This window comes from Megalops cyprinoides, chromosome 12, assembly GCF_013368585.1.
Source record: "Megalops cyprinoides isolate fMegCyp1 chromosome 12, fMegCyp1.pri, whole genome shotgun sequence".
Taxonomy (NCBI): Eukaryota; Metazoa; Chordata; class Actinopteri; order Elopiformes; family Megalopidae; genus Megalops; species Megalops cyprinoides.
Window position 1 is genome coordinate 16,519,299 of NC_050594.1, and position 24,324 is coordinate 16,543,622.

General features: G+C 42.5%; 1 protein-coding gene across 1 annotated transcript in view; it reads left to right on the forward strand.

Moving 5' to 3' along the window:
* Positions 1 to 22,655, forward strand: part of ldah (lipid droplet associated hydrolase) — an 83,251-nt gene extending 60,596 nt beyond the window's left edge. Inside the window, exons 5-7 of the mRNA XM_036543028.1 lie at positions 1,149 to 1,389; positions 15,011 to 15,093; positions 20,094 to 22,655. Of these exons, the coding sequence (XP_036398921.1) occupies positions 1,149 to 1,389; positions 15,011 to 15,093; positions 20,094 to 20,285 (516 nt within the window). The 3' untranslated portion in view covers positions 20,286 to 22,655. The remainder of the gene's footprint in view (positions 1 to 1,148; positions 1,390 to 15,010; positions 15,094 to 20,093) is intronic.
* The last annotated feature ends 1,669 nt before the right edge of the window (positions 22,656 to 24,324 follow it).

Genomic DNA, 24,324 nt, shown 5'->3' on the forward strand with positions numbered 1-24,324 from the left:
GCACACTCACATGGCAATAAAAGGGGAGAGAATGGGAGTTCACCTTTCAGATGTGTGGGGATCTGAGGGTGAAGCATGGTCCCAGTGCGTGCAGCTGTAGTAGAATCCAAATTTGTCCGTGGACAGACACTGAGAAGCAGGATGACCAGCCTATTCCATCACTTTTCCTCAGTGTCAGTTGCAATAACCTCACACTCTGTGATGCAAGGCTTTTTTTCCCTTAAGCTTTCAGTATGTTGTTTATTGTGTCATTTTGTGGAACAAATGTGTTTCTCTAACGAGCACTTTCATGTGTCATTCATGTGTATAAATGCAGTTTTGGGGTGAATGCTTGCTCGTCCCTGGCATTGAAGTGATACGATGTGTGTCGGGACTTATACTGCTGTCCCCCTGAGATTTTCTGCAGTTCACAGTGGGGTATGTTGCTGCTGGGGTCTCCTGCTTACGGCATGGAAGCAGTCTGAGCTCTCTGCGTAAAAAAAAGGCCAATCACTGCAGTGTGCCCCACTTCCGTCACAGCGCCCCCTGGTGGTGCCAGCAATGCACATGGGGAAGCCGGGTGGTGAGGAGAATCGCACCTGCTCCTCTTGCAGTGGGGCTGCTTGACTCACCTTCTACCTGCTGGGATCCCGGGTACATTTCTCTGCCGTCAGAGTGACTGAACCAGCCATGTTGGCGCGCTCCTTTTAGTTTAAACAGAGGGATTATAGCTTTAAAATGAGTAACACACTGTACACTCCCGTACATCTGACTGCAGGGGCATGTTTCATTACCATGAGAGACAGAAGTGTCTGCCCCCTCCCTCGGCTGATATATCTCCCCTGCAGCTAGTCAGCAGAGAAAGGTAGGCCAGAAGGCTGGGCTGCAGAAATGAATGTGGGGCAGATTCACAGCAAGCCCCCTATTGCACAGAGCATGCTTTTAAGGACATTCTGACTCAAAGAAGAAGAGGCATTTGGATCGTCCTGTGCGCGGACCCTAAAGCTCTTTGTCGGTGGCGCCTATGTGTTCTATCCCTGTTTTGTACAGGACAAATAACTTGATAACTAAACTAAATAACTAAACCAGTCTGTCATATGTTTTTTGCTGTTTTGCTGTTTTGGTGACGGGGAGTTTGGGGAACCTGAAACGGCGCTGTCCCGTTGCAGGTGGTGAAGTCCCTGCTGCTGTTCCCCACCATCGAGCGCATGGCCGAGTCTCCGCAGGGCAAGGTGATGACGCCGGTGCTGTGCAGGCTGCGCTGCGTGGCCTACCTGCCCATCCTGCTGCTCTCCCTGCTGCCCCACTGCCTGAAGGCGGCCATGGTGAGGCTGGCGCTGCGGGGCCTGCGCTCCCTCGACCCCTCCATTATCCCCGCCACCGTCAGCCTGATCAACGTGCACTGCGCCGGTAAGACCGCCTGCCTGCCTGAAACCTGCGTGCTCTCCGGTGCGGCCCACATCGTTAACCCACACTCACACTATCAACCTGTGCTCTACACATTTACACTGTATACTGTGCTGTTCACAGTTATACCCTACACCGTACACACTCATTCCTACACTCTACACACTTACACTCTGTTCCATTTGTATTTAAATACTAAACTTTACAAGCTTATATCCGACACCAAACACACTTATATTGCACACCATACACATACGCTGTACTGTACATATTTACATCCCACACTATGCACATTTACGCTGTAAATGCTAATATCCCATGCCACACATTTATGCTGTAAATGCTTATATCCCACAAGGGTACAACAGCAGAATTGATCTGGCAGCCTGTTAATATTAATAACCATTAATGTCATGTAATGGTCCCGCTCCTTACCAGTACTGCTGCCCTTCTTTCTGTGCCCTACAACAGAGAAACTTACGCAATGAAGGACACTCCACACAGCCAGTCCCACCAGCAGAGCTCCTTTCCCCCAGCCTCTACTGTGCTAACTGCCCTCAAGCCCCATCCACACTTCCAGGAAAAGGCATTTTACAGTAGTTGAGTTGTACATAAAGTATTTGTAATCGATTCATTCATGGCTATTTCTTTTATGGACTATTACCCACAACTGGAGTGCCAGTGGATTCCTGAGAGCATTCAGTTTAACCGCTGTGGCACAATATCCTGTTTGTGTACTCACATTTTGCTTGAAAGCAGACAGCTAATGGAGTGAGTTGTTTAGTTTAAAAGAATCAGTGAAAGAGAACAGTTTAGTATTAGATATTTATTGAAAGACGTAATCTTTGTTTTGTTGTACATCTAATCTTCCCCTGCATGTTCCAAATTGCTTTCTCATTTCTTGAGGTGTAACTGGACACAAAAGTAGCTTGAGGCGCTTAAATGGTTAATGAATATCATCTTTACTGAGGACATTAAAAGGGGATAAACCATCAGTTTTGGCAGGGAAAGACACATTACAGCAGCATCAGAAGATATGATGGTTGTAATTAGGACGACATAAAAAATAAGTGTAGCGGCAGCCGCTGCCAAGAAGGCATATTTTTCTGCCGTAGATTACATTTTATTTATTAGAACTCCTCCTTTCATATCTCTCCTGTTCTTAATTATCCAGATAACTGCAGGGATATGGATCAAACAGAGTAATTATAACCATTTTGAGAAGTTTGATCGTCCTGGTACAGACTCTGGGGAAGTGCGAAGAGGTATTTTCCTCAGTGAAAACACTGTACTGTCATGGTCTGACTTGAAATGAGACTGATTGATGAAGTGCTTGCCAAAGCTCTTTCGCCAAGGCTCTGTATACCAGAGTAGCTATGTCGTTAGTTTGGCCCAAACACTCCACAGTTTGGTCTCTTTGGAGGCAGAACATTTCTCCCATCTGATTTACACAAGAGTCTGCTCCTGTCATTGTGGCTTTTTAATAACCGTAATAAACTGTGATGGTTGTAATACATTGCAACCACTTAATTCTTTGATTTCTCTTTTGTATTGTTATATGTCAGTTTCAGTCCATTTGGCTCAGTTAAAATTACTGAATGCTTTTAAGCAGTTCGTTATTTATTTAATTTTTCTTTTTAAATTGAGTTTTTATATAGTTTTGAACATGATTTTTTTACATGGATGTCAAAAGGAGAGGTGATTTGAATGTACAAAAATTATCCCTCTTTTACGTGCAGTGTTGGTGTATGAGATGATTTGTATAAGTGTAGTTTTGCACATTTTGGCATCTGTCTTTAACAAGAACACAGAATCCCTACATTATATTTCCGTAATATTTTATATGCAGTGCATGCTGTAATTAATGATCAGAATGTTATAAATGCTGTTTTATATATTGTAGGGTAATTATATTTAAAGCAGTATCCTGTGTAATTACAGTAATGAAACGTCTTGTAGTTATAGTCATAGGGAAATCTCCTTCCTCTGAATTTTTTCTCATGGCATACAAAATAGGATTTTATAGAGCAATAATACCAGTTCCATAATAAAAAGGCTGCATTATGCATGTACTGTTACTCATTATGTTTGATTATTAGTATTAATGTTTTTAACAGTTATAATAATAATTCTCAATCATTATTGAAATATGAATGCTAACCTGGCTATTTTTAGGTAGCAAACTAGAGCAAGCAAAGTCCCATTTTCAAGAAACATGTCTATTTTTATTAATATTTAATTCCACCTTTGGTTAAGTAGGGAGATTTAAAAAAAAAAGAAAAATCAGCAAACTGGTATTACACTCCTGATACCTAGCCAGTGAATAGTCAAAAAGATGGGCAAACGTCAGCATCTGAAAGTAAACACTTCTCAAGTAGTAATAGATTATCGTGTTTGCTTTTATTTTAGGGAGTTTTTTTGCGGTATTTTTCTCTTGCATGCATGCACGCGCACGCACACACAAATGACTTTACGTCATGCAAAAAAATCTTGGAATTGCTTCAATTAGAGTTGGCAGACCTGTGTGAAAGCAGAGACAGGCCGTGGAAGGCTGTCTCCGGGCCTGTTGCTATAGGTGGTTAATATCCCACAGATCTCAGGTCCAATAGGAAACCATTAAACTCCCAACCTGGCACCTTGCAAAATGCGTAACAATATAATTTCCTCTTTTACAGCTTAAGGGATTTCTCCGGGACACCTGTTTCTGTTTGGGCAGTAAGTTAGCATGGCAAACAACATCCTCACAAGAGTGAACGATGCTGTTTCTCAGTGAACCCGGGACAGACAAACTTCAACCATGGCAGTGGCAATCAGCAATTTAATAGTAACCACGTTTAATTTCGCGCTTCTTTTTGTAAAACATTTTGTACCTCATGGAGATTACCCAAAATTAAGCCTACTGAGAGACAGTCTTCTCAGTTAGGGCAGTGAGAGTGTAGGAAGCTGTAGGCTATCATGGATGTTTTTTTTTTTTTTTGGAGGCGGGGTAAGGTGTTATTTTGCAAAAAAAAAAAAAGTACTGTAAAGAAAAGTCGTCCCTGATTCACACAGTTTGTTTTGTTATGTCTGCGAGTGTCGGCACAGAGAGAGCCTCCGCCTAGATGGCCGTGCATTGTTAAGGAACAAACATGCCAATATTCTCGATGAGAAAAAGCCTCCATCTTTTCGCCTTAGCCTACAGAGTGCACGGAGTTGGGCCTCCTCCTTAAACTAGATTAAAGCTCCTTTTAAGGCCGGCCACTTGTTTTGGGGTGTGTTTTTGTCAGCCGTGTTGTTGCTAGGAAGCCTGAACGTGCAGTATGCCCCCAATAGGAAGAATCCTCGATGCCTTTCCTGATCTCTACCATCTTCTGACCTGGAAATGACTGGGCTTAGCCTTTCCCTGTTTAGTTTGGCCCTTGCGTGTTTATACATTTTTCGCCTTAAGAATCCAGCTCCCAATGCAGGCACTTGTACAGAAAAAAAAAGCATGACTTTTTTGTCATTGGGCTGGTATGTGGAAAAAAAAGACTCATTCTTCGTTTTATTGCAAGACTTTTGAAAAAATGCTTGTGTTTATTCTGTTGAGTTTTTGAGACAGCTTCTTATCTTGTGTGACTGTGTTGGTGAAAGGAATCGATGTTACCCCTCCTTACAAGTCCTGTCCTACGTCACAGAAGCGCTTCACATGTGATAGTGTCTTTCAAGGTGACTATCAAAGAGATGCAGGGTTCTTATGTACTGTGTATACATTCATGTGTCTCTGCACTGTGAATCAGAGAAGACCCACTTGTTGGGACTCTCATGCTGGTTGCTGCCTGCAGAGTGCTGATAGGGAGAAATGTTTTCGTCACAAAATGTAAAATTAGCCTGACTGTCATTTACAGTGACAACTGTTGGCTGTATTTTTGGTTGTGTGGTTGGTGGAGAGGAGTAGGTCACCAGAACCCTTACAATGTGGTATTTATTGCCTTATCGCCATACAAGTTGTTTTATGTGACTTGTCATTAGTCATCTTCTCTGGCCGGGGTTCATCTCCATGGAATATCTTCCAAGTTGTTCTACACTCTGGGGCTGCTTGGAGCTTCTTTGATAATAGTATCTGTGTATACATAATGTATATCTATGTGCATATACATATGTATAACAAAGAGTTAATAATGTCTGTTGCTTCATGTCTAGGCTGAGACCCATTCCATTGGAGACACAGTGGCAACTGATAGCTGTTTTTGCACTGTTCTGGTTATGTTGCGGTTCTTTATTTCAACCGGAGGACATTATGTGAGTGCGGTCGAAGCCCAAACAGTCTGAGGTTCATGGTTGGTTGTGAGGGGGTCGTCTCTCAGTACCCTTGCCTCTGAACACTTACTGACCTCTTAGCTTTATCTAAAAAAGATCTGGATTGTAACATCACAAAGTGGCAGTTGCACAACAGGAAACTGGATCCTCTCTCTATGGTCGCAAGAACCAAAGTCAAATGGCTGACTTTCAAAGACCACAATGGAATATGTAACAGTATACATATGTTATTATTGCTTTTATTTGTGTAAGTAGACACAGTAGTTGAAGAGAACCCACTGTAATTATTGCCATACATACAGAGAATTATTACAATTGAACAGTGTGAACTAAATATGGTTAAATGGTACTGTTTAGACATATTAAACTGAAAAAAAAAACAAATTGAATTTTTTGTAGTTCTCTTGTTGTTGCATAAGTTGCGTGTGATGTTTTCATTAATACAGTGTTTGAAAACAGCACAGCACTATTTAGATTGGCCCAAAGCAGACACAACTGGCACTAAGTAGTCGAGGGGCATGACATTTGATTAAAAATCACTTCACTGCTTGCCAAAAAGCAACTCTAGGGAGAAGTGGTCTGAAAGACTCGGGAAAAATCCATTGAATGAAAGCGGTGACGTGACGCTCATTGTTATTGAAACTTAATGTCAGAATGGGGCTTTGACCTGACGGCGCAGATTCCTGATTTTGCACACTTTTTCCTGCCGTGTGTATTAAGTTATATTGAAGTTATGTCCGTGACTTCATACTCTGGGAGATATTTGTTTTAGGAACCTCCGGGCACATCTCTGAATCTATTAGAGGGGGTCAGAGGGAGTTTTCCTCAAGGTGCCCTCCACCGAGACGTGACCCCAGCTGTCTGTCGTCTCCGTGGAGATCAGTAAAATACCGAGAGCAGTAACAAAACCAAGAGCAACCGCAGCAAGCAAACTGCGGAACCAAATGGTTCTAAATCAGCTTACACTTCACACAGCTAATACCGTGCCTCTGTTGCTGCTGAACTTCGCCGCATGCGCCCGCCCCTTCCTTGCATCAGCTGCATTCGCTTGGATACAGTGGCTGACCACGGAATCCTGCTGGGAAAAATCCCGGTGTTGAAGTGTCCCATTGACACGTTCCCATGTCTGTCTCTCTCAGGCTGTAGAGGGAGCCGTAACCGGGCCGCGGGGATTTCTGTCTGCTGGCTTGAGTGCCGTTCTCTCAGCGGGACGCCCCGCGGCCCATTCATCGCCCCGCCGACACACCGCCCTCGCAGACACATCCTCCTCGGACCCTGTGGAGAGTGGCCCGGGGGTCTGGTGCTGGGGTCACAGTCCGTCTGGCCTTGCTGACACCAGTGGCTGACGGGCCCCACACTGTAATTAAAGCCCCCTATGGGGCCAGCGCACTCCTCAGACACTGTGGTCAGAGCTCATTTCTGCCTTTCTGGATGGGAAAAAGGGGTAGAATGTGGTAGGAGAGAGACCAGTGGGATTTGCATATTTGGATGCTATTATTATTTATAGTAGTGGCAGTAGTAGTATTTCTGCTTCTTTTTCTTCTTCTTTATATTATTATTGTTGTAATGATTCATATTGTTATTCCTAGTCTTCTTATGATGCTGTTCTCAGATTTGGATGCCGTGTGTGGCTGTAAGCCATGGGTTTTGCAGGTTTAGCTCACCTGGATGAATTGGAGTCTTGCTGGAAAAGAAATCTGCTAAAAGCTGTTTCGTTTTGGAATTATTCCATTATGAATCCTGGTGGAATACTTGGTTTGCTCTCGTCAAGGATTATTTCCAAGATGGAAATAAAATAAATAGAAACACATTGAACTCTTGCTCCGGAGGAGCACTGTTTGAATCCTGGCTGTTTTTAGACACTGCTTTTTATTGAGGGCCCATGCATGTTTTCAGTTTGTGCTGGCTGTTTTGCCCAGGCCCTGGATGTCACAGACATCTCTATCTCCTTCCGACTGTGTTGCTGGATGAACTCAAATGTTCAGCTATGTACCTCACACAACACTGACAACAGATCGCTTATCGCCTCTCATATTCTTGTGGCTAAAAAAGGCATGCATGCTTCCAACAGAATAGGTTGACAGTGGGAACTTTAGGTAATATTTTTGTCAGCTGTTTATATATGCACAGTGGACGTTTATTCTTTATTTTTATTATTACTATACTATTTTTGCTATTTTCCCCATTTTAGAATAATAGTAAAGGCATCAAAAATATGAAATAACAGAAAAGGAATTATGCAGTGACCAAAAAAGTGTTAAACAAATCAAAACTATCTTATAGTTTAGATTCTTCAAAGCAGGCAAAAAAAATTTAATTTCTTTTTGGAAAAGAAATTAATGCATAGGCATCAACTTTTCTCTAAGAAACAAATTTCAAGCATTTAAGCAGAAGTCTGTAAGTCAAAAGGTCTTTGAATGCATGTTTCCTGTTATCTTAATCACGTGTGTCCAAACTTTTGAGTGGTACTGTGTGTGTAATTTATATATACACACACATTTGTTTAATTGATATTTGGAATTCATCACACATCCTCCTGTGATAGTCGTTTTCTGTATGTGTAATGTAGAAATTCTGACCTGGCTTTAGCCGTGGGTTGAGTGTGGGAAATCCAACGGCCTGGCACACGCTTATACCTTTTATGTGAACCCAAAGACTAATCAAAGGTGTATATAGGGCATTTTCTTTTCACAGTAACCTTTTTGTTGGTATCTTAAAATGAAATTACCATGCGCATGTTGGTTTTTAAGACTGTGGCGAGGAAAACTATGAATGCTATTTCATTTGAAAAAAGTAATAATGTGTAAGGCTTCTGTGCTTCTAATGTGAATCGGGGCAGGCAGTGGCCTCAGAGCTGTGGAACAGTAGAAGAGTGATGAGTTACCGTAGCTCAGGGCTGATTCCAGAGGTGTACCCCTTCAGCGGACAGTAACGAGGGGCATGTGTGAGGATCTGTAAATTAGGTGGAATGCTGCACTCTGCCAAGAACCCAGTGCTCCAGAGATAAGTAAGACACATCAGGGGATGTCTCCCAGATCACTGAACTGATTGGCACTCTCTCTCTCTCTCTCTCTCTCTCTCTCTCGCCCCCCCCCTCCTCTTAGCTTTTTTCTCACTTTCTTCCTCTAGTCCTCCTCCGGTTGCTTTCTCTCTTGTTTTCTCACTCTTTCTCTTGTTCATTCACTCTTTTTCTTTCTACCATGTGCATGTGTATGCACGTGCACTCTGTGCATGCGTGTGTGTGTGTGCATGTGTGTGTGTGTGCTCGTTCGTGTGTGTTTGTGTTTACGTCTGGGGAATTGTTCCTAGAAGACAGAGCAGAGGCTACGCACTGCTGCCGTCAGTAAATGTGTTCTCAGAGCAGGTTAATGATTGACGTGGAGTCTTTGTTCACTGCACTGGTCTGGTGTACTTGGTGTGGGAAAGAGAGCAGCCCTCTCCCTTGCACCTGTGAGCGCTTCACTGCATTCCTCTGTCTGTAACCAGGGGGGGCTGGGGGGCTGTGGTGAACTTTCCACCTGGCTATGAGGACCACCAGTATATCTCCTGCGCAGGAAGTGATATGGCCTTGTGTTTCCTCTTGAGTTTGAGACCGGTCTCCCTCTCTGTCACAGTAACAAACTCACGAACAGTAACATAGCCCTTGTGTTCGAATGGAGGACGTGACTCCAGAATATTGCTGCATTGTTTCAACATCGCAGTAAAACAGTCATATTAAACATTTGCGTTTCAGAAGGATTGTGCAACCCTGAGTCTCTCTTTATTGTTGAGACCTGTTTATATTTTACTTTATTTATGTGCTGAAAAGACTTCTTGCGTAGCTTGCATTTGCTTTTTTATGCATTATCCATTGGCACAGCTGTATAGTTACTGAAACAGTTATGGTTAAGGACTTTTCTCAAGGGTACTGTCCCACTTAGGATTTGTATCTACAGGCCTATGCTTACACTGTTTGCAATGTCTTCCCCCTCACATATACTACATAAGTTGTTAATATACAGTTAATAAATGTAGTAATGTTTATGTATAACTACTGCCACATTGCACATACTCTATAAACTGTTAATATAAAGTTTATGCAGTCATTCTTATTTTGTTTAAACCCTGCCACCTCACACATGTTATATATAAGATTGATATACAATTCGTAGATATAGTTTTACTTTGCAAAGTGTAATTAATGTACAGAAAATAGACATTAAACAGGAAGCCATGAATCTATGACCTACCTGTTTGAAATGTTTGAGAAAATTGGATTTTTAACATTCTTACATTTGTAGTTTTTAGTTAATGTTGGGGCATTAATATTACTAACTACAGTGAGTATGAATAATTATTTCACTTGATGTGACTGAGCTGGTGTACAGTCACCAAAGAATGACTCATTTACCTTGGTTACAATGAGTTTAAATATATAAAATACATAAATTGTGACTAATAAGTAATTAATTATCACGTGCTCTGTAACTCGAGCATCAGACCCTTAAAATAAAAACCCCTTATTCTTAAGCGTGCCATCAAGCAAAGCCCAAAAAGGAACTATTTCATTTATTAAAAAAGGTGAGTCAGACAACCATGGTCATGTGTTTCATGTAAACACGGCTTATTTTGACATTTTTAATATATTCCATTTGGCGGTGATGGACGATTTTGGTAAACTCAGTTTAATCATTGTTCCCATCATCACTAAAAATACATGCTTTTCGGAATCATCGCGTTTTTAAAGCACTGTCTGAGCTCCGTCCATGGCCTCCCCACCCTCCGCGGTGCAGCCCACTGCTGTAAAAAGGCCTCATTTAACTCTGTTCTCTCACTGCGGCTGAGGCACTGCAATAACAATGAATAACGGTCGGCGAGAAGGACTCACACACGCGGTCACATGCGTGTCACCGAGGGGCCTACGCGGTTTGCGGTACATTTGAGGTTCCCGTTAGTAAAGCGGCCCTTTCTTTGTTGCTCGGTAACCGAGGATAAAACGTACACCACGATGGGTCACTACAGTGTGCTTTTTGTCACTAATATTTCAGATCATAAGCGTCAGTGTTTTCCAGCTGTGTGTTAGTCACTGGGGTCAGTGGTAGAGAAACGCTGCTCAGTTCTGAGTCAAAGAGGGCAGAAAGCTTTTTTATTCCTTTTTCTTTTTTCGTAGCCGGCAGCAAACTGGCCATTTGTTTGGAACCGAACAACATCCAACCCAAACACTTCTGTCACTTTGAACTGGTTTGGGTCATGTTTGCGTTGAGGAGGGCCTTCAAGTTTCTCCATATAACCTTAGCCTCCAAACAGCAAGCATCTGTTTGAAACATGATTTGGTGTGTTATTGTAAATAACATCTATAGGTACAAAAGTTCATGTGGTATATGATTCAGACGACTGCATTAATACATGGTGGCAGACATTGAGTGTATTGAGTATATGATTATATATCCCTAACTTAGTTGCTGTAGCAATTTCATCAAATTGTGGCAATGATTATTTGCACATGTATTTTAGTTTAAGGCTTTCCTCTTCAGTTACCTTTATTGAAGTAGAAATTTCTACAAATTCTTTTGTAGACACTTCTACAAATTTCTACATTGCTGCAAATGATTTGCTGAGAAACAGCTTCTGAGGTCGTTAAAAGAAAAATTATATTCAGCTTGCATCTTTCTTGCATACCTGAAAAATGGTACAAAGTCCAGCTAGTACATAATGTGTTCCTGGAAGGCAATAGCAATATGATAGTATTGATGCAAAATCAAAGAATGCCATCATAATGCTATGCTCTTGATCATTGTTTATGGCAGGATCAAGGCTTTCTATAAGAAACGCCTTATATAGTATGTAATGGCAACAGTTTTTTTTTCTGAATGATAAAGCTGAGTGAATGGAGTGCACATGTTCTTGTTGCCCAAAATTAACATGCCTCTCCCCACACATTCACGCTGAGGTCTGAAATGTTTGGCTGCTTTGTGAGCATGATTAAACTCACTGCATGCCAGCTTCACACCAGCCCAAGAGTATGTGCCAAAACTGAATGCTGGACAACCAATGACATCAGCAAGTTTGGCTGAAAGAGCAAGTCACTGACAGCCAATGACGTTCTCAGGAAATGTGGTGGAAAGACGCACTGTGTGTGCTTCTGAGTATTAGAATGCGGACGCCAATATATTTTGGTGTCTGTGTAATGTATTTACAAGGCCTGCAGAATGGATTTATTGTCTTGCACTTGCCTTAAAAATCTGGTAGTTTAATATTGTCAAATGGGTGTATCGACCTGGAATATAATAGGGCTACAACTCGATCCGTGAATTCAAAGTTGTGCTAATAGACCAAAAAGTTAGATCAAGATAAAAAAAAAAGTGTTTACCCAAAAGAGAGGGGAGTGCGTTCGGCCTCACATGGGGTTAAAGGCCTTAAGAGGCAAAGGGATGTTCTTGCGACAGAATTTACGCACCAATGGGCGAGGAGATTTACGTACAGAGATAAAAAAGCAAGCCTGGAATGTGGGATCAGTACGTAACAGCACAGAACAACGCCTCTTGTGAGTTTACTGATGTTAGCGAACGAGAGAAATTTCAAAAAACCAGAAAAGCATTACGTGGGTTTCCGTGATGATTCCTGGATTCCTATTTGAGTTAGACTGAGTCACATGTAATAGTTACAGAGTAGTACCGCGTAAAGGATCAGGTCACTGCTGTTGTAAATTAAGGCTCGTTCTGATGAAATCTTAGCCTCCCAACACAGAATTGCATCTTTTGAGACTGCATCTTTTGCATGTATGCATGCAATCATTGTCTACAGATTTCTGTCTTTAGACCTCCAGAGATTCATTTTTTTGGGGGGAAGAATCAAGTCACATTATAGTGATATTAACAGGAAGCAAATATTTGACAAGTCATGTAAAACTGTAATACAGCTTTGTGTGAGTGACCAAAAATAGCCAATGGATTTTTGTCAAAGTTCACATTTTTCTATCAGGCGTTCACTGCTTCATTTTTTGGAGTGACCTAGCTGTTAATTGAAACAAGGTTGCTGTGGAGTCTGAAATGACTGCTATTAAGGTTTCATATTATTCAATCAAGCTCTGACTTTTTTTTTGCCCTCCTCTTTCAAGTCATGACCACGCAAGTCGTACTCTTTGAAAGCCTAGCTCACGGAAGCTGTGTGCCACTCATCTGGGATGTAATTTGAATTACTGACTCATTAGCCAGAAGATAAACAGATATGCGTTTGTCTGAAAAATCAGAGTGGTAATGTAATATCAATTTTTTATTTAATTTAAGGGGACCGGCTGGATTTTTGTAACATATGTGGCGCACATCTGTTAATCAACTCCTTTTGATTCTGGGAGTGCGTGTATCACCCCCGATCGCACACACAATGCCCGTATTCAGAGCCCCCCTCTCCCCTCTGTCGCCGCTCCTTTCTGTCGTAAATTAGAAGCAAAGCGTGGCCCTCTCTGTGTGACGCCCACGGAAACCCAAACTATCAGGTTTTCTGACGAATAGACAAACTGCACTAAACAGCCTCTCAAAAGTAGGAAATTACATAAAAGAAAAACAAAACTTTGATATATGGATGCATCACCCGCTCTTACTCACTGGGCCCTGTCCATTTTGACCCTTTTTCTTTTTTTTCCATTTGTGGCCTTTTTTTCCCTATTTTTTTTTAAAGAGGGCCTTGTGTTCCAATATTGGGTACAAAGTGTCTCACGGTGTGTGTTCGCAATGCAAGGTGACACAGTGCCCAGATTATGATTAATTTGCACGCAGGCAACGTGTACGCATACGGGGACCCGCGTTTCCTCGTCACTGACCCAGCAAGGTGGAAATACGAGGAGGCAAGTGATCCCAAAAGCAGCGGCCAGGGGATAGGCGTGAGTGATCGTTCGGAAGAGCGCGGAGGTAGCGGGGCTCGGGCAGGATATTAACACTTTTCTCTTCCATATATTTTTGCTTCATGGAGCAAGGCGGAGATCATTCTTACTGAACACTTCCCAGGGTCACAATGTTAATCTCCTTATATGAGCTCATGAATCTCGGTTTTTGTGTGTGTGTGTGTGTGTGTGTGTGTGTGTGTGTGTGTGTGTGTGAGTGTGTGTGTGTTTCTCTCCAAACCAAAAAAAAAAAATTCTACAGCCTTTCAAATTTGTACATTTCAGAGCGGAAAAGACTCACAAAAAAAGCGTTCCTGGACTAATGGTTTTAATAAAAAGTACATGCTGCTCAAAAGGAAATAGGATCGAAGATAGGATCAAAGACGTTGGGCTACTTTCTTCTCCAGGGAGTTTTTTCCCCCTCTCTTTCCTTTTTTTCCATCATACCTTCTAACACTTTGTGAATATCTGTTCTCATGCTCTACCAGCAGTTTTCTGTGTCGTGCTCTATTAAATTCAGACAGACAGTTTGAGTATGTCAGGCCAACTGGAAAAAAAACCTTAAAAGCACTGAGATATATATTGCATTGCATTGTTTCGTGTCTGTGTGTAATTTCATCAACACAAGGAACACGCTCTTCCCAAATAACCATTGAGGCCAGCGGAAAGGAACTGAAACGGACCGACTGTACAAAAGACGAAGTCTCATGAAATGCTAGTGTTTTGGTAAACAAATAAAAACAACAACAAAACGATGCAGAAAAGATGCAAAATTTGACGCTTAAATGTTATAAAGAGTTATAAAAACAGCCGATTGCTACCCCCTCTTAGAGACAGCTCTGTTTTGGAAAATCTCACTCATGGGACACATTTAGATGTGTAGCACGGTGTTCCCAGCCCACAGTCATAACTTAGTTCACGGATGGCTTGGAAAACAAATTTTTTACGTTTATCATTTTCAGGAAATGTTACAACTGTTTTCATAAAATGTATTTTGACTGGGGATATGTCTAGTTGGGTATTGACAGTTCACACATTAAGACATGAAATAATAATATGGTGGTTTACACCACAGAGAAATTCATTTGACTGTAATGTTTATGATGATTTGATTAGTTTATCCAAAGATAGATTGTTTAATATTATTCATTTTCACACCCGACCAGTGACTTAAACATTTCAAGCTAACTGCAGCATTGCCTGACCAAGGACTGGAGCCCACAGTCTTCCCATCTGAAACGCCAGACAGCCTCCATGTTGACTATAGTAATTTTTACAGGAAAACATTTAATTTTAAGAGATTATTTTCTCATCTGTGTTTTAACCCCTCCCGCAATATCATTTTATTGTCCATTGTGTTAGTTTTATGATTGCACTGCACTGCAGATGTGGCTCACTGGTAAGAGACAGCTTTTCTTCAGCTCTTTTGAAGTGGGTGCCATACCGAAGACTGAACTTGTTTCTGCTGTTGTTGGGTGCTTCCTCCAGCTAATGCCATGTACATGGGGAGTCAAGAGATGGTGCAGGTCCTGGACAGAGACAACTCGACCATCCATCAAAATCTGGATAAGGTAACTGCGGAGCTTTGACTCAGTATAATGAGCTAGCTAATCCACCTTTCATATTAAATGTTGAATATGAAATTGTGCCCAGTTCCCAATGTAAAATATATCTAGGCAGCTTTGCTTGTCATATAATAGATATATTATATATAAATATTTACAGTGCACACGCACACACACATATTAGAATATGCAAACATAAGAAAGTTTCATGATAAAAGCAGTAAGTCAGACAGATCATTGTCTATATTCCAGAGTGTGGAGTGTGTCTGAAATTGCGCCAGCTCTAGTGTTCATTTCAATGTATCACTCTGATGCTTCACCATGACAATAGAAAAGAGAGGCTGATGGCCATGGTAGTCCTAGTAAAAAAGGTTTGCTTTGTGTTCAGAGGTGCAGTACATGTCGTAGGGCCTGGGCACCCAGCCGGTTTATGGCTCCCGATTGACGGTGTCCTGCGGGATCCAAATGGCAGTCTGGTGCACATTAACCACTGCCCCTAGGTGGGGTTCATATGAGGCCAGGACAGAGGAAACTCTTTGAGCTGCTCCAGCAGGGCCCAGGACTCCCCAAATGCAGGTCAGAAGAGGCAAGCAGGCAGGCAGGCAGGCAAGCAAGTGGGCAGACAGAGATAAGTTACAGGTACGGGGCAATAAAAATTTATTTGATTTCTTTGTTCCATTCTCTCATCACATTCCACCCTCAACATGTTTTACAATGAAGGGGGGGCGGGGGGGTTGGTTGGGGAGGGGGGAGGGGGAGAGGGGGATTGGTTGGGGGGGAGGGGGGGGTAACTCACCTCAACCACCATCAATGTGTAACACCCAGCTGGGTGATGCACAGCAGCCATTTTATATCAGAAGGCTTACAGCACATCACCTGAGGCTGAGAGAAGGGGAGACTTGCTTTATGCAAATAAATGGTTGGAATTTTTAGATGGCATGGTTACCATTTGGGAATTGAACCAGAATCCCGGGAAACTCTCTGCACTTTGCAAAATATACTAAATATTTCCATGCTGAATATTTCTCTTCCCATGAAGCTGGATATTTTACAGTGTGATGAAAATGGTCAGTGTTACTCCACATCATACAGTTGACTGCCCAGCTTCAGAATAGCCATAGTATGCCATGTCTGCATTTTCACATCGGATTGAACCACAGTTGATGAAAGGACACCGAGCAGTTCCGTTACTCCTATTGCGCGGTGCAGCCAGTACTGACACATCACCTTGCTTTATGAGAAAACAGGGCATACTGTATGTATTCATTTTCACTATTTTATTCACCCTTTTCCTGATAATGCATTTAAGGCCATGGCACACCAGTAATATCAGCCCCCGCCTCTTTTGTGGGCATCCAGAGAGATCGGAGAGGAGAAACATTGGGTGTTGCCCCTCGAGCAGCCAGGGTGACGCTAAGCACAACCCGTGAGCACCTGGGGCAGACGGGCAAGGCCTAGTGGACTTAATATCTCACCTTTTAAAAAGGGGATATCGTCCCACTCTTAATGTTTATCCTTACCTAACCTGACCTTATCCATCGCAAGCGTACTTGTGTAGGGGAGTGAAAAATACTGAGCTTTGAGTGTTTTGACTGGGGTTGGTGTGTTTCAGCCCCTGGCCGCTGATGCAAGTGATGCAAGGCAGCGTGTTTACACGTTAGCACGCCTCGCGCTGCGCGCGCTCTGAGTGCAAGCGGCCGCCAAGGAGACATCACTTTCAGGATGACACCGGGAAGTCCTGCCCCTGCCGATCCGAGAGAGAGCAGCGGACTTCCCCCGCCTCGAGCGGTGGCCGTGATGCACCAGAGTGTGTTTCTCTTTTTGTCTTGGTCTGGGCTGCAAATTGAGGGGTCGGGCCATAACTGCTCTTCATTGAAAGTGCTGTGCATTTGCACGCTGGCCAGTGAGCGTGTGGCCACGGTCGGTGAACCTGTCAAAAATAAGAGGTTTCACCTCCAGAACAGTTGCGAATACAGTACATGCCTTTGTAGGAGTGCTTGTTGGCTCAGACAGTGAGGTTAGTGATGCACAGAAGATGTCTTTGACCTTTGGAGTAGTAGTTAGGACACCAGACATTCGAACTAAGAGTTCCCTGGTGGAATGCTGCCGACTGACCCTTTGACCCTCAACCTTGCATACCACAGCTGTATAAAAGTGAACGTGATATGTGAGCAGGGTGCCAGGATACCTGCGGACTGAGCGGAGTAATGCCACGTGTCATTTCTAACACTGCTGACATTGGCTGAGTGAGCAGGGATACCTCCGTCTGCATTCCCACATTCTTTCAAGTTCATTGAAAAATTCATGAGAAGTAGTCAGATATCCACAAACAAAAATTCCAGATGCACTCTTTTTCATGTACAGCTAGTAAAGTGAAACACGTCCATATTACCTTGCTAACCTACTAACATAATGTGATACCTACTACGCCAAGTTTTGCTGTGCCAGTCTGCTGTTGCTGATTAACTGGTTGATGAATCAATGTCTGGCTTGTACGCTAAGCCCACTATCAGAAGTCACCAATGACTTGTATTTGCCTTCAAGAACATCGGCCAATTTGTGTCTGCACAGATGCAAGAGCTGTGTTTAAATAAAGAAGTGTGTTTCCAAAGGTATTTCCCCCTCAGGTCCATCTCCAAAGGAGACCAGTTTCATTGGAATTTGACTGTTGCAGAAATAATAATAATCTTTGAAACATTTATCCTTAAAATGCGATGGAAAATGTTTTGAGTGATTTCAGTGTGAATGCCACTCAGTGCCCGTACTGCACTGGCTCACTGTAATATTCCTGGGAAACCTGAAGGTGACCTTTGGTGGCAGGGTATCACCGAACCACAGCGTGCCGCTTCAGCCAGCCCGTTTCCTTCCACGGCGGCTTCACCAAATACATCCTGGATGTTTTCATTTGCGGTGCCCGAATTTCCGCAGGCCTGCCCAGCCCATTCAAAGCCATCAATCACATACTTATATTAAATTTTAATTCAGGTGTAAACACACAGACTGACGTTTCCGAGCACATTTTAACTCCCAAGACCACATTAGAGTTTGCTGTTTATACGGAATATTCTGCTCTATAAGGAATGTTATCATCAATAAATGGAAATTTGTCATGTACTGTATACAGCTGTCTACGGGAGTCTGGAATATATGCAAAATAGACCACAGCCACCAAGCTTAAGAGGGCAAAGACCAGCAGTTCTGCTTTGGACAGGAAACACAACCTTACTGTGAAGGTGGCTTGTGTTTGACTCTATGGGTGTCAGGATTGAGAGCAGAGTTGCTTTAAGACATTAATTTAGATGTCCAAGTCATCAAATGTCAAATAAAACAGGGACGCGATCAGCTGCAGATAATAATCTCTACATTAAGTATTTTTTGGACGCAGAGTCTTGAAATGGTTTCACTTTTTGTGTTTTTGTTTTTTCCTAATAAAGGCCAACATGTCTGCCTGCCAAATCAGCATGTCATACTAATATAATGGTTTTAGCAAAATATGATCGCTTTTCCTTTGGGCATTATGAGCGAAAGCAGAGTAAAATGCGGTATTAAAATGACAGCCGCCTCCTACTCGTCTGTTTCTCGGCCCCGGTTTTGGAAGCACATGCTGGTTTGTGCCTGCTGGTTTTTGGTCCGAGTGCCAATTAGCTGAGTCTAGTTAAACCGTTACTTCAATTCTCATTTTTATTTAATACTGCTTGTATGTTTATCTGCTTGCCCTGTGTGGAGAAAATGTGTTGGAGGTGTGGTTTTCCTAGAAAATGTGCAGGTAAAGCTGTGTAGGTCATTTTTATTCACCTAAATTTATTAATTTAATTAAATTTAAATTTAAAATTTATATTTTATTTAAATAAAATTTATAAAATGTAAATCATTTAAATCTGGGGGAGCTGTCTTAATTGATCAGTTTAATTGATTAGATTAATACTTTAATTGTTTGAAGTCCTAAAGAAGTTAATTGAACCTGCCGGTTAATCTCATTTACATTTTAGTACCAATGTGTTACAGTAACTTATAAAAAAATTATAAAAGGTAAAAAAATTAATAGAAAATTAGAAGAATACATTTACTTGTGTATTTCTTATAACACAGCTAGCCTTCAAAATACTCTAAATTGTCTTTCACAAAGGACTAACTGCAGATACCTGCCACGTACCAACAGACCCAGATCAGTGCCCGATTAGCAGCTCAGTCTAAAGCCAACCCATTATAGCTCAGCTGGAATGAAAACCAGCATACCCAGTGTGATCATTTCATGTGATTGAGAACGGCAACTGCATACCAGACCACCATATGAGAAAAAAAAATCCCAGTAGATTTAGGGGGCACTGTAATTGGTCTGTCTGATTGCTCCATAACTTGGCTCTGTGGAAAAGGTTGGAAAAGGTCCACCCTCTGTCGATTATATTGTTGTAGGAGAGAGAACACAGAGTGACTGTGTGGTATAATGGAAAGGCATGGTTTCAAATCTGTAAAATAAGGCGCAAAGGTTCTAGAGATTGACTTGACCCAGAAGGTTTGGTTCAGATCCTAGATAGGGTCTCCACAGATGCGCTCTACAGCAAAGTGAATATTAAACAAGACGAATTGGTATTATGTTGAACAATACCATGTGAATAATGGTGCAAGCAAATAAATTATCATATGCAATATAATACTAGTAAATGCATATAAGTCCAAATAGTCAAATAGTCACAGTCAAAATATGGGTTTTCATTGCAGCACAACTTGGTTCAATACCTTGAATTGAGCCTTGGTTAAATTCTTCTGCAAACTTGTCTCCAGATTAACTCAACATCAAATTAATTAAAACTAAATTGCCTAACTTGACATTAATTTAGAATTTAATTGCTGGAAACATTACAGTTTCAAGAATTGCATGCAGAAATACACAGAGCATCATCTTGCTGTTGGAAAAGGGGATGCCGATGTAATCAGTTAAGGCTGTAGTTGAGAGGAACGCGCATGCCGCTGCTTTTTCTGAACAGCGTCTCTTTTCCCTTCCCCAGCTGATATTTTACTATGGAGCCTGCGACCATTGGTGCCCAGTGCAGTACTACCATGACATTAAGAAGGAGTTCCCGGACGGAAACATCCAGCTCTGTAAAAGGGGCATCCGCCACGCATTTGTTCTGGACGCAGGGGAAGAGATGGCCTCCATGATTGTCGACTGGGTCCACTCCGACCTGGAGAAGTTATAGCATGGGACTCCGCTGGTGTCTACGCTGCGCTGAGGATTATGGAAGGCATCTCCATCTGGTGCTGCGTGGAGGAACAAAACCGTTACTCAGTCTGAGGCGCGATCTTTCTCTTTCTCAGGAGGAAAGAAAAAAACATTCAGCAAAAAGGTTTTCCATACATATAATTTTACATTGACAGTTTAACTATGTGTAACACGCACATCATTTCAGTAAAGGATTTGATTCCTAGGTAGCCCAGAATTCTTGTAGGCCCTAAACAGGCCTAAATTGTTTTAGTTAATATCTGTCTGTAAGAACTGATATGTAAAAAATGTTAGCTATGTAATCACTTGGTACAAGAGTGTCTCCTAAGATAAGAAATTAAATAATCTATTGTAATGGTTACCATTAATATGAAATAATACACTGGCAACAGAGAAAGGAGAATGATGTAGTTATGCATTTTTCTGATGCAGTTGGCAACAAATTTAATTGTGAACACAACTGACATTCCAAAATTTTGATTGTGATCCAAACTTCAGTGTGATTTTAAGCATTGTTATACGGTGAAAAGTTTTAGCTTTAAAGTATGCATTATTAATATTGTGAATATCCCAATCATATTTTCCTTTCGGGACCTGACTATAGCTGCCTCAATTAATTCATCAAAATTTTCTTTTTTTAACATCCTTGAATAGTACAAAAAATGTTATTCGCTCATTATATATTTTAGCGGGTCCGATGTTTGCATCAGTAATTAGAGATCTCAAAAAGCACATACAGTTAATTTCGAAGACACAGAATTTTGTCCCCCTCTGAAACACTAAGCAGGTCCAGTAAACATTCAGATCATACACAGTAAGCTGAAATCCTTTCCCTGTGATTAGGAAATGTTTGGAAATCATTAACAGACATGTGTAAAACTACCAGTGGGCAGATGGAGCATTAAGCCCTCCTGGTGAAGCTCTGCCGTGTCCTCTGCTGCTGTTGGAAGCAACATGGAGGCACTCAGCTTTGACCAAGTCCGAGTTCACAGAGAAATCTGTGCGTCGACGCACAGAGGAACGTTGTGGCGCTGACAGAGGAATCCGCATGCACTGGCTGCACACGCTCACACTCCCACCTCTGACCTCTGACCTTTGACCCCACACACCCTTCTAGGGGTTGGGCCCTGGCCACTGGTGATGTAAGAGGTAGCTGACCTAGCCCTCGTAAAAACTTTCCTGGAGTGTCTTTAGATCGTCTGCATGCCTTCCTGGATGCCTTCCGAACAGCACGGTTCTGTTACCGGTCTGCTGTTTGTTATCTCTATAGATGGCCACATATAGAGATGACATGGTCTCACAGAATGTTACCCTAATGGCCAATGGGAAGGTTAAGGGTTTGATCCAGTGAGAGAGTTGCTTTTACAGGCGTGGTTGTGGACATTGGGCCTGGTTTGTGGGTGGAAAGAGTCTTACGGGGCAAGAGGGATAAAGACACATCCTCAATATCTGAATCTTCCAAGCTACACATGTTTCTTTGATATATCCCATACTGTCATCCTGCGGGACAGTGTTCTCTGTGTGAACCCAGTGTGTATGGGTGGAAGGCAGGAAGAAAAACCCCTCAGAATACAGCAGACCAAAAAAAAAGAACAGCAACAACATACAGGGCTGGTGTGATCAGTGATGGAGGATGCTGATGGAGGGGGTAACCTGTTGTAAGTGTTGTTGCAATGTTTTTGACACATGCAGTTACGCCACTTTTCTGCTCAGTCCTATCCAGGTGCACTTAATCATGACCAAGCTAAAGACACGCTTTGAACATAAGAGCTACTGTAGGTGAGAGTTTGTTGAGAGCCAGTCACTCCGGTTACAGTGGGATACCTAGTACTGGATGTGGCCAGGGCACAGTTTTATTACAATGGGTAGAAGAAGGCATGTTTGTGGACCAGATGAAGGAGGTAGTAACATGGCCTGGTGCCAAATAAATGGTGCGGACTCCAAAGAGAACATGCCTTTCTGTAAACACTGTTGAGTAAACAGTGAACATGTCCAACCAGACGGAGACATAGCTAGCTATCTTTTAGCAAATACCAGGGTGCTAGGTTTTTTTTTGTTTGTTTTTTAGCTGACTAGCTAGCAGTTGTACTGGTTCCTAACTGGCTGTAACCAACTTACTCTAAGGAAAGAATGCAGCTTTAGTAGATGGTCCTGTCTACTGGCGTTGCCACCCCATCGGTTATCCTGATTTACGCAAGCAGAGTAAAATGTCAGATCACAAAGGAAAGTTTTATGAATGACTTATGTGTCCCTTTTGATATTAATACAGGGACTGTAACAAACCTTGTGTAGGGGATTGCTCCAGATGGTAGACTTGCATTGTTACAATACAGATATTTCAAAATAAAATCAGTGCTCACTTTCTGTTGTCTCCACTGTTATTGTATGTGTGCCTGTGTGTTTCTGTACGACAATGAAATGTAAATGGACTCCATTAACGTCATTTCCTTGTACAAGGCAATTAGCTCGTTTGGCATTTCAGTCGAGCCTTTAAAAGGCATGGCCACTTTTTCTTATCAGTCAAACTACAATTCAGAAAATCCTGGGGTACTTCATTCTTCCTGCTTTTCAAGGCGGTCGTTGGGGTGGGGGGGGTCCTCAGTTTCTTCCATAAAAGTACAACTTGATAGTTATAGAAACAAAAATGCAGCCAAAGCACACAGATGGGGGCAGTGGGTTCCAGCCCCACTGAAGGGGCGGAGCTACAGGCGTGAGGCCAAGCCATCTGAAAGCATGGATCAAGAAAGAACCATTGCCCACACTGCCCATGTCCAGCATCAGAATATAAGAATCCACAACACACAAATTTTATAGTTATAGTTGAATAAGTTGGTAGCCTGCAGTCAGAACACCCAGAGAAACACTGGAGAGAAGGTCTCAATTTTTTTCTGTAGTGTTTCACACACTAAATTAATGTTTAATAGCCAGCTACAAATTCCAAGCCCCTAAAGTCATTTTCTCTCTCTTTATCTGGAAACACTTGAAATCTAATAATGTCTATTTTTGTGTGGTATGCCCAGTTCTGGTCAAACTGACATGCTGCAAAATCCACAATTTGGACAAACTGCAAGATTCTTTGGAAAGTGGTGTGTTTGAAAATATTGAAACATTCACACTGGAGAGGAGTAAACGAATGTCATGGCAGAATGGAGTCCAAGCAGAACCATCAGTGGGAATCCCACTGTGGGTGCAAATTAAGGAAGGTTGACGAGAGCTGGTTCAAAAAAAAAATGGCCCACTGGCCCCAGGTTAAAAAACAGAAATATGGGACTATGTGTAAACCATGTATTGCATCTGTCTCATGGTTGAGTTTTCTGAATTAAATATTAAACCCAACATCTTTGCCCTCCTATTTCTCTCTGAGGACAGTTTTTGACCGACCAGTTTGTGAATAAATGAGCCCTTTTTTAACTTACACAAACCCAAGCAATGCCCGGCATCCAGAAACTTGGAGGCCGAATGGAACCTCCCAACGTCCTTGGGCGTCCCTAGCCATTCAGAGAGATTTCGGAATCATAATTCACCTGGAGTTGCTGCTTTTTTCGCCCCGGCTGAGTGAAAAATATGGATTCCGAAGCCCCACCAGGGAACCAAAGCATCCCAAGCGGAACGTTTGAGGGCGAGAAAGGGGAGAGTTCCCGTGAAAACTGCCGCCTTCAAGGGCGGCGGACTCGCTCCATCAGAGGGCCGCAGCCGCGGTTCTCACGCTGCCAGTGACCGTGTTGTTCTGCGAGTGGTCATGTGGGGGTCGTCTCCTTATGTGTCTGAAGAAACCCCCCCCCTCGCCCACACACACTCCCCCAGTACAAACCCTCTAGGCCTCCAGGCCTGCTGCTCACACAGGGGCCCTGTTCATCCCAATCCCAAGAAGTCTTCAAAAGAACGTGCACATAGGAAGAAGAGTTAGGGTAAAATTTCCAATCAGGCTACGGAGAGTAAGTGGCACCAGCCCCTTCCTTTCCCAGAGAATTGAGGAAGAAGATCCCGCTGTGGAAACCAGCCCTGCTTTAATCTCC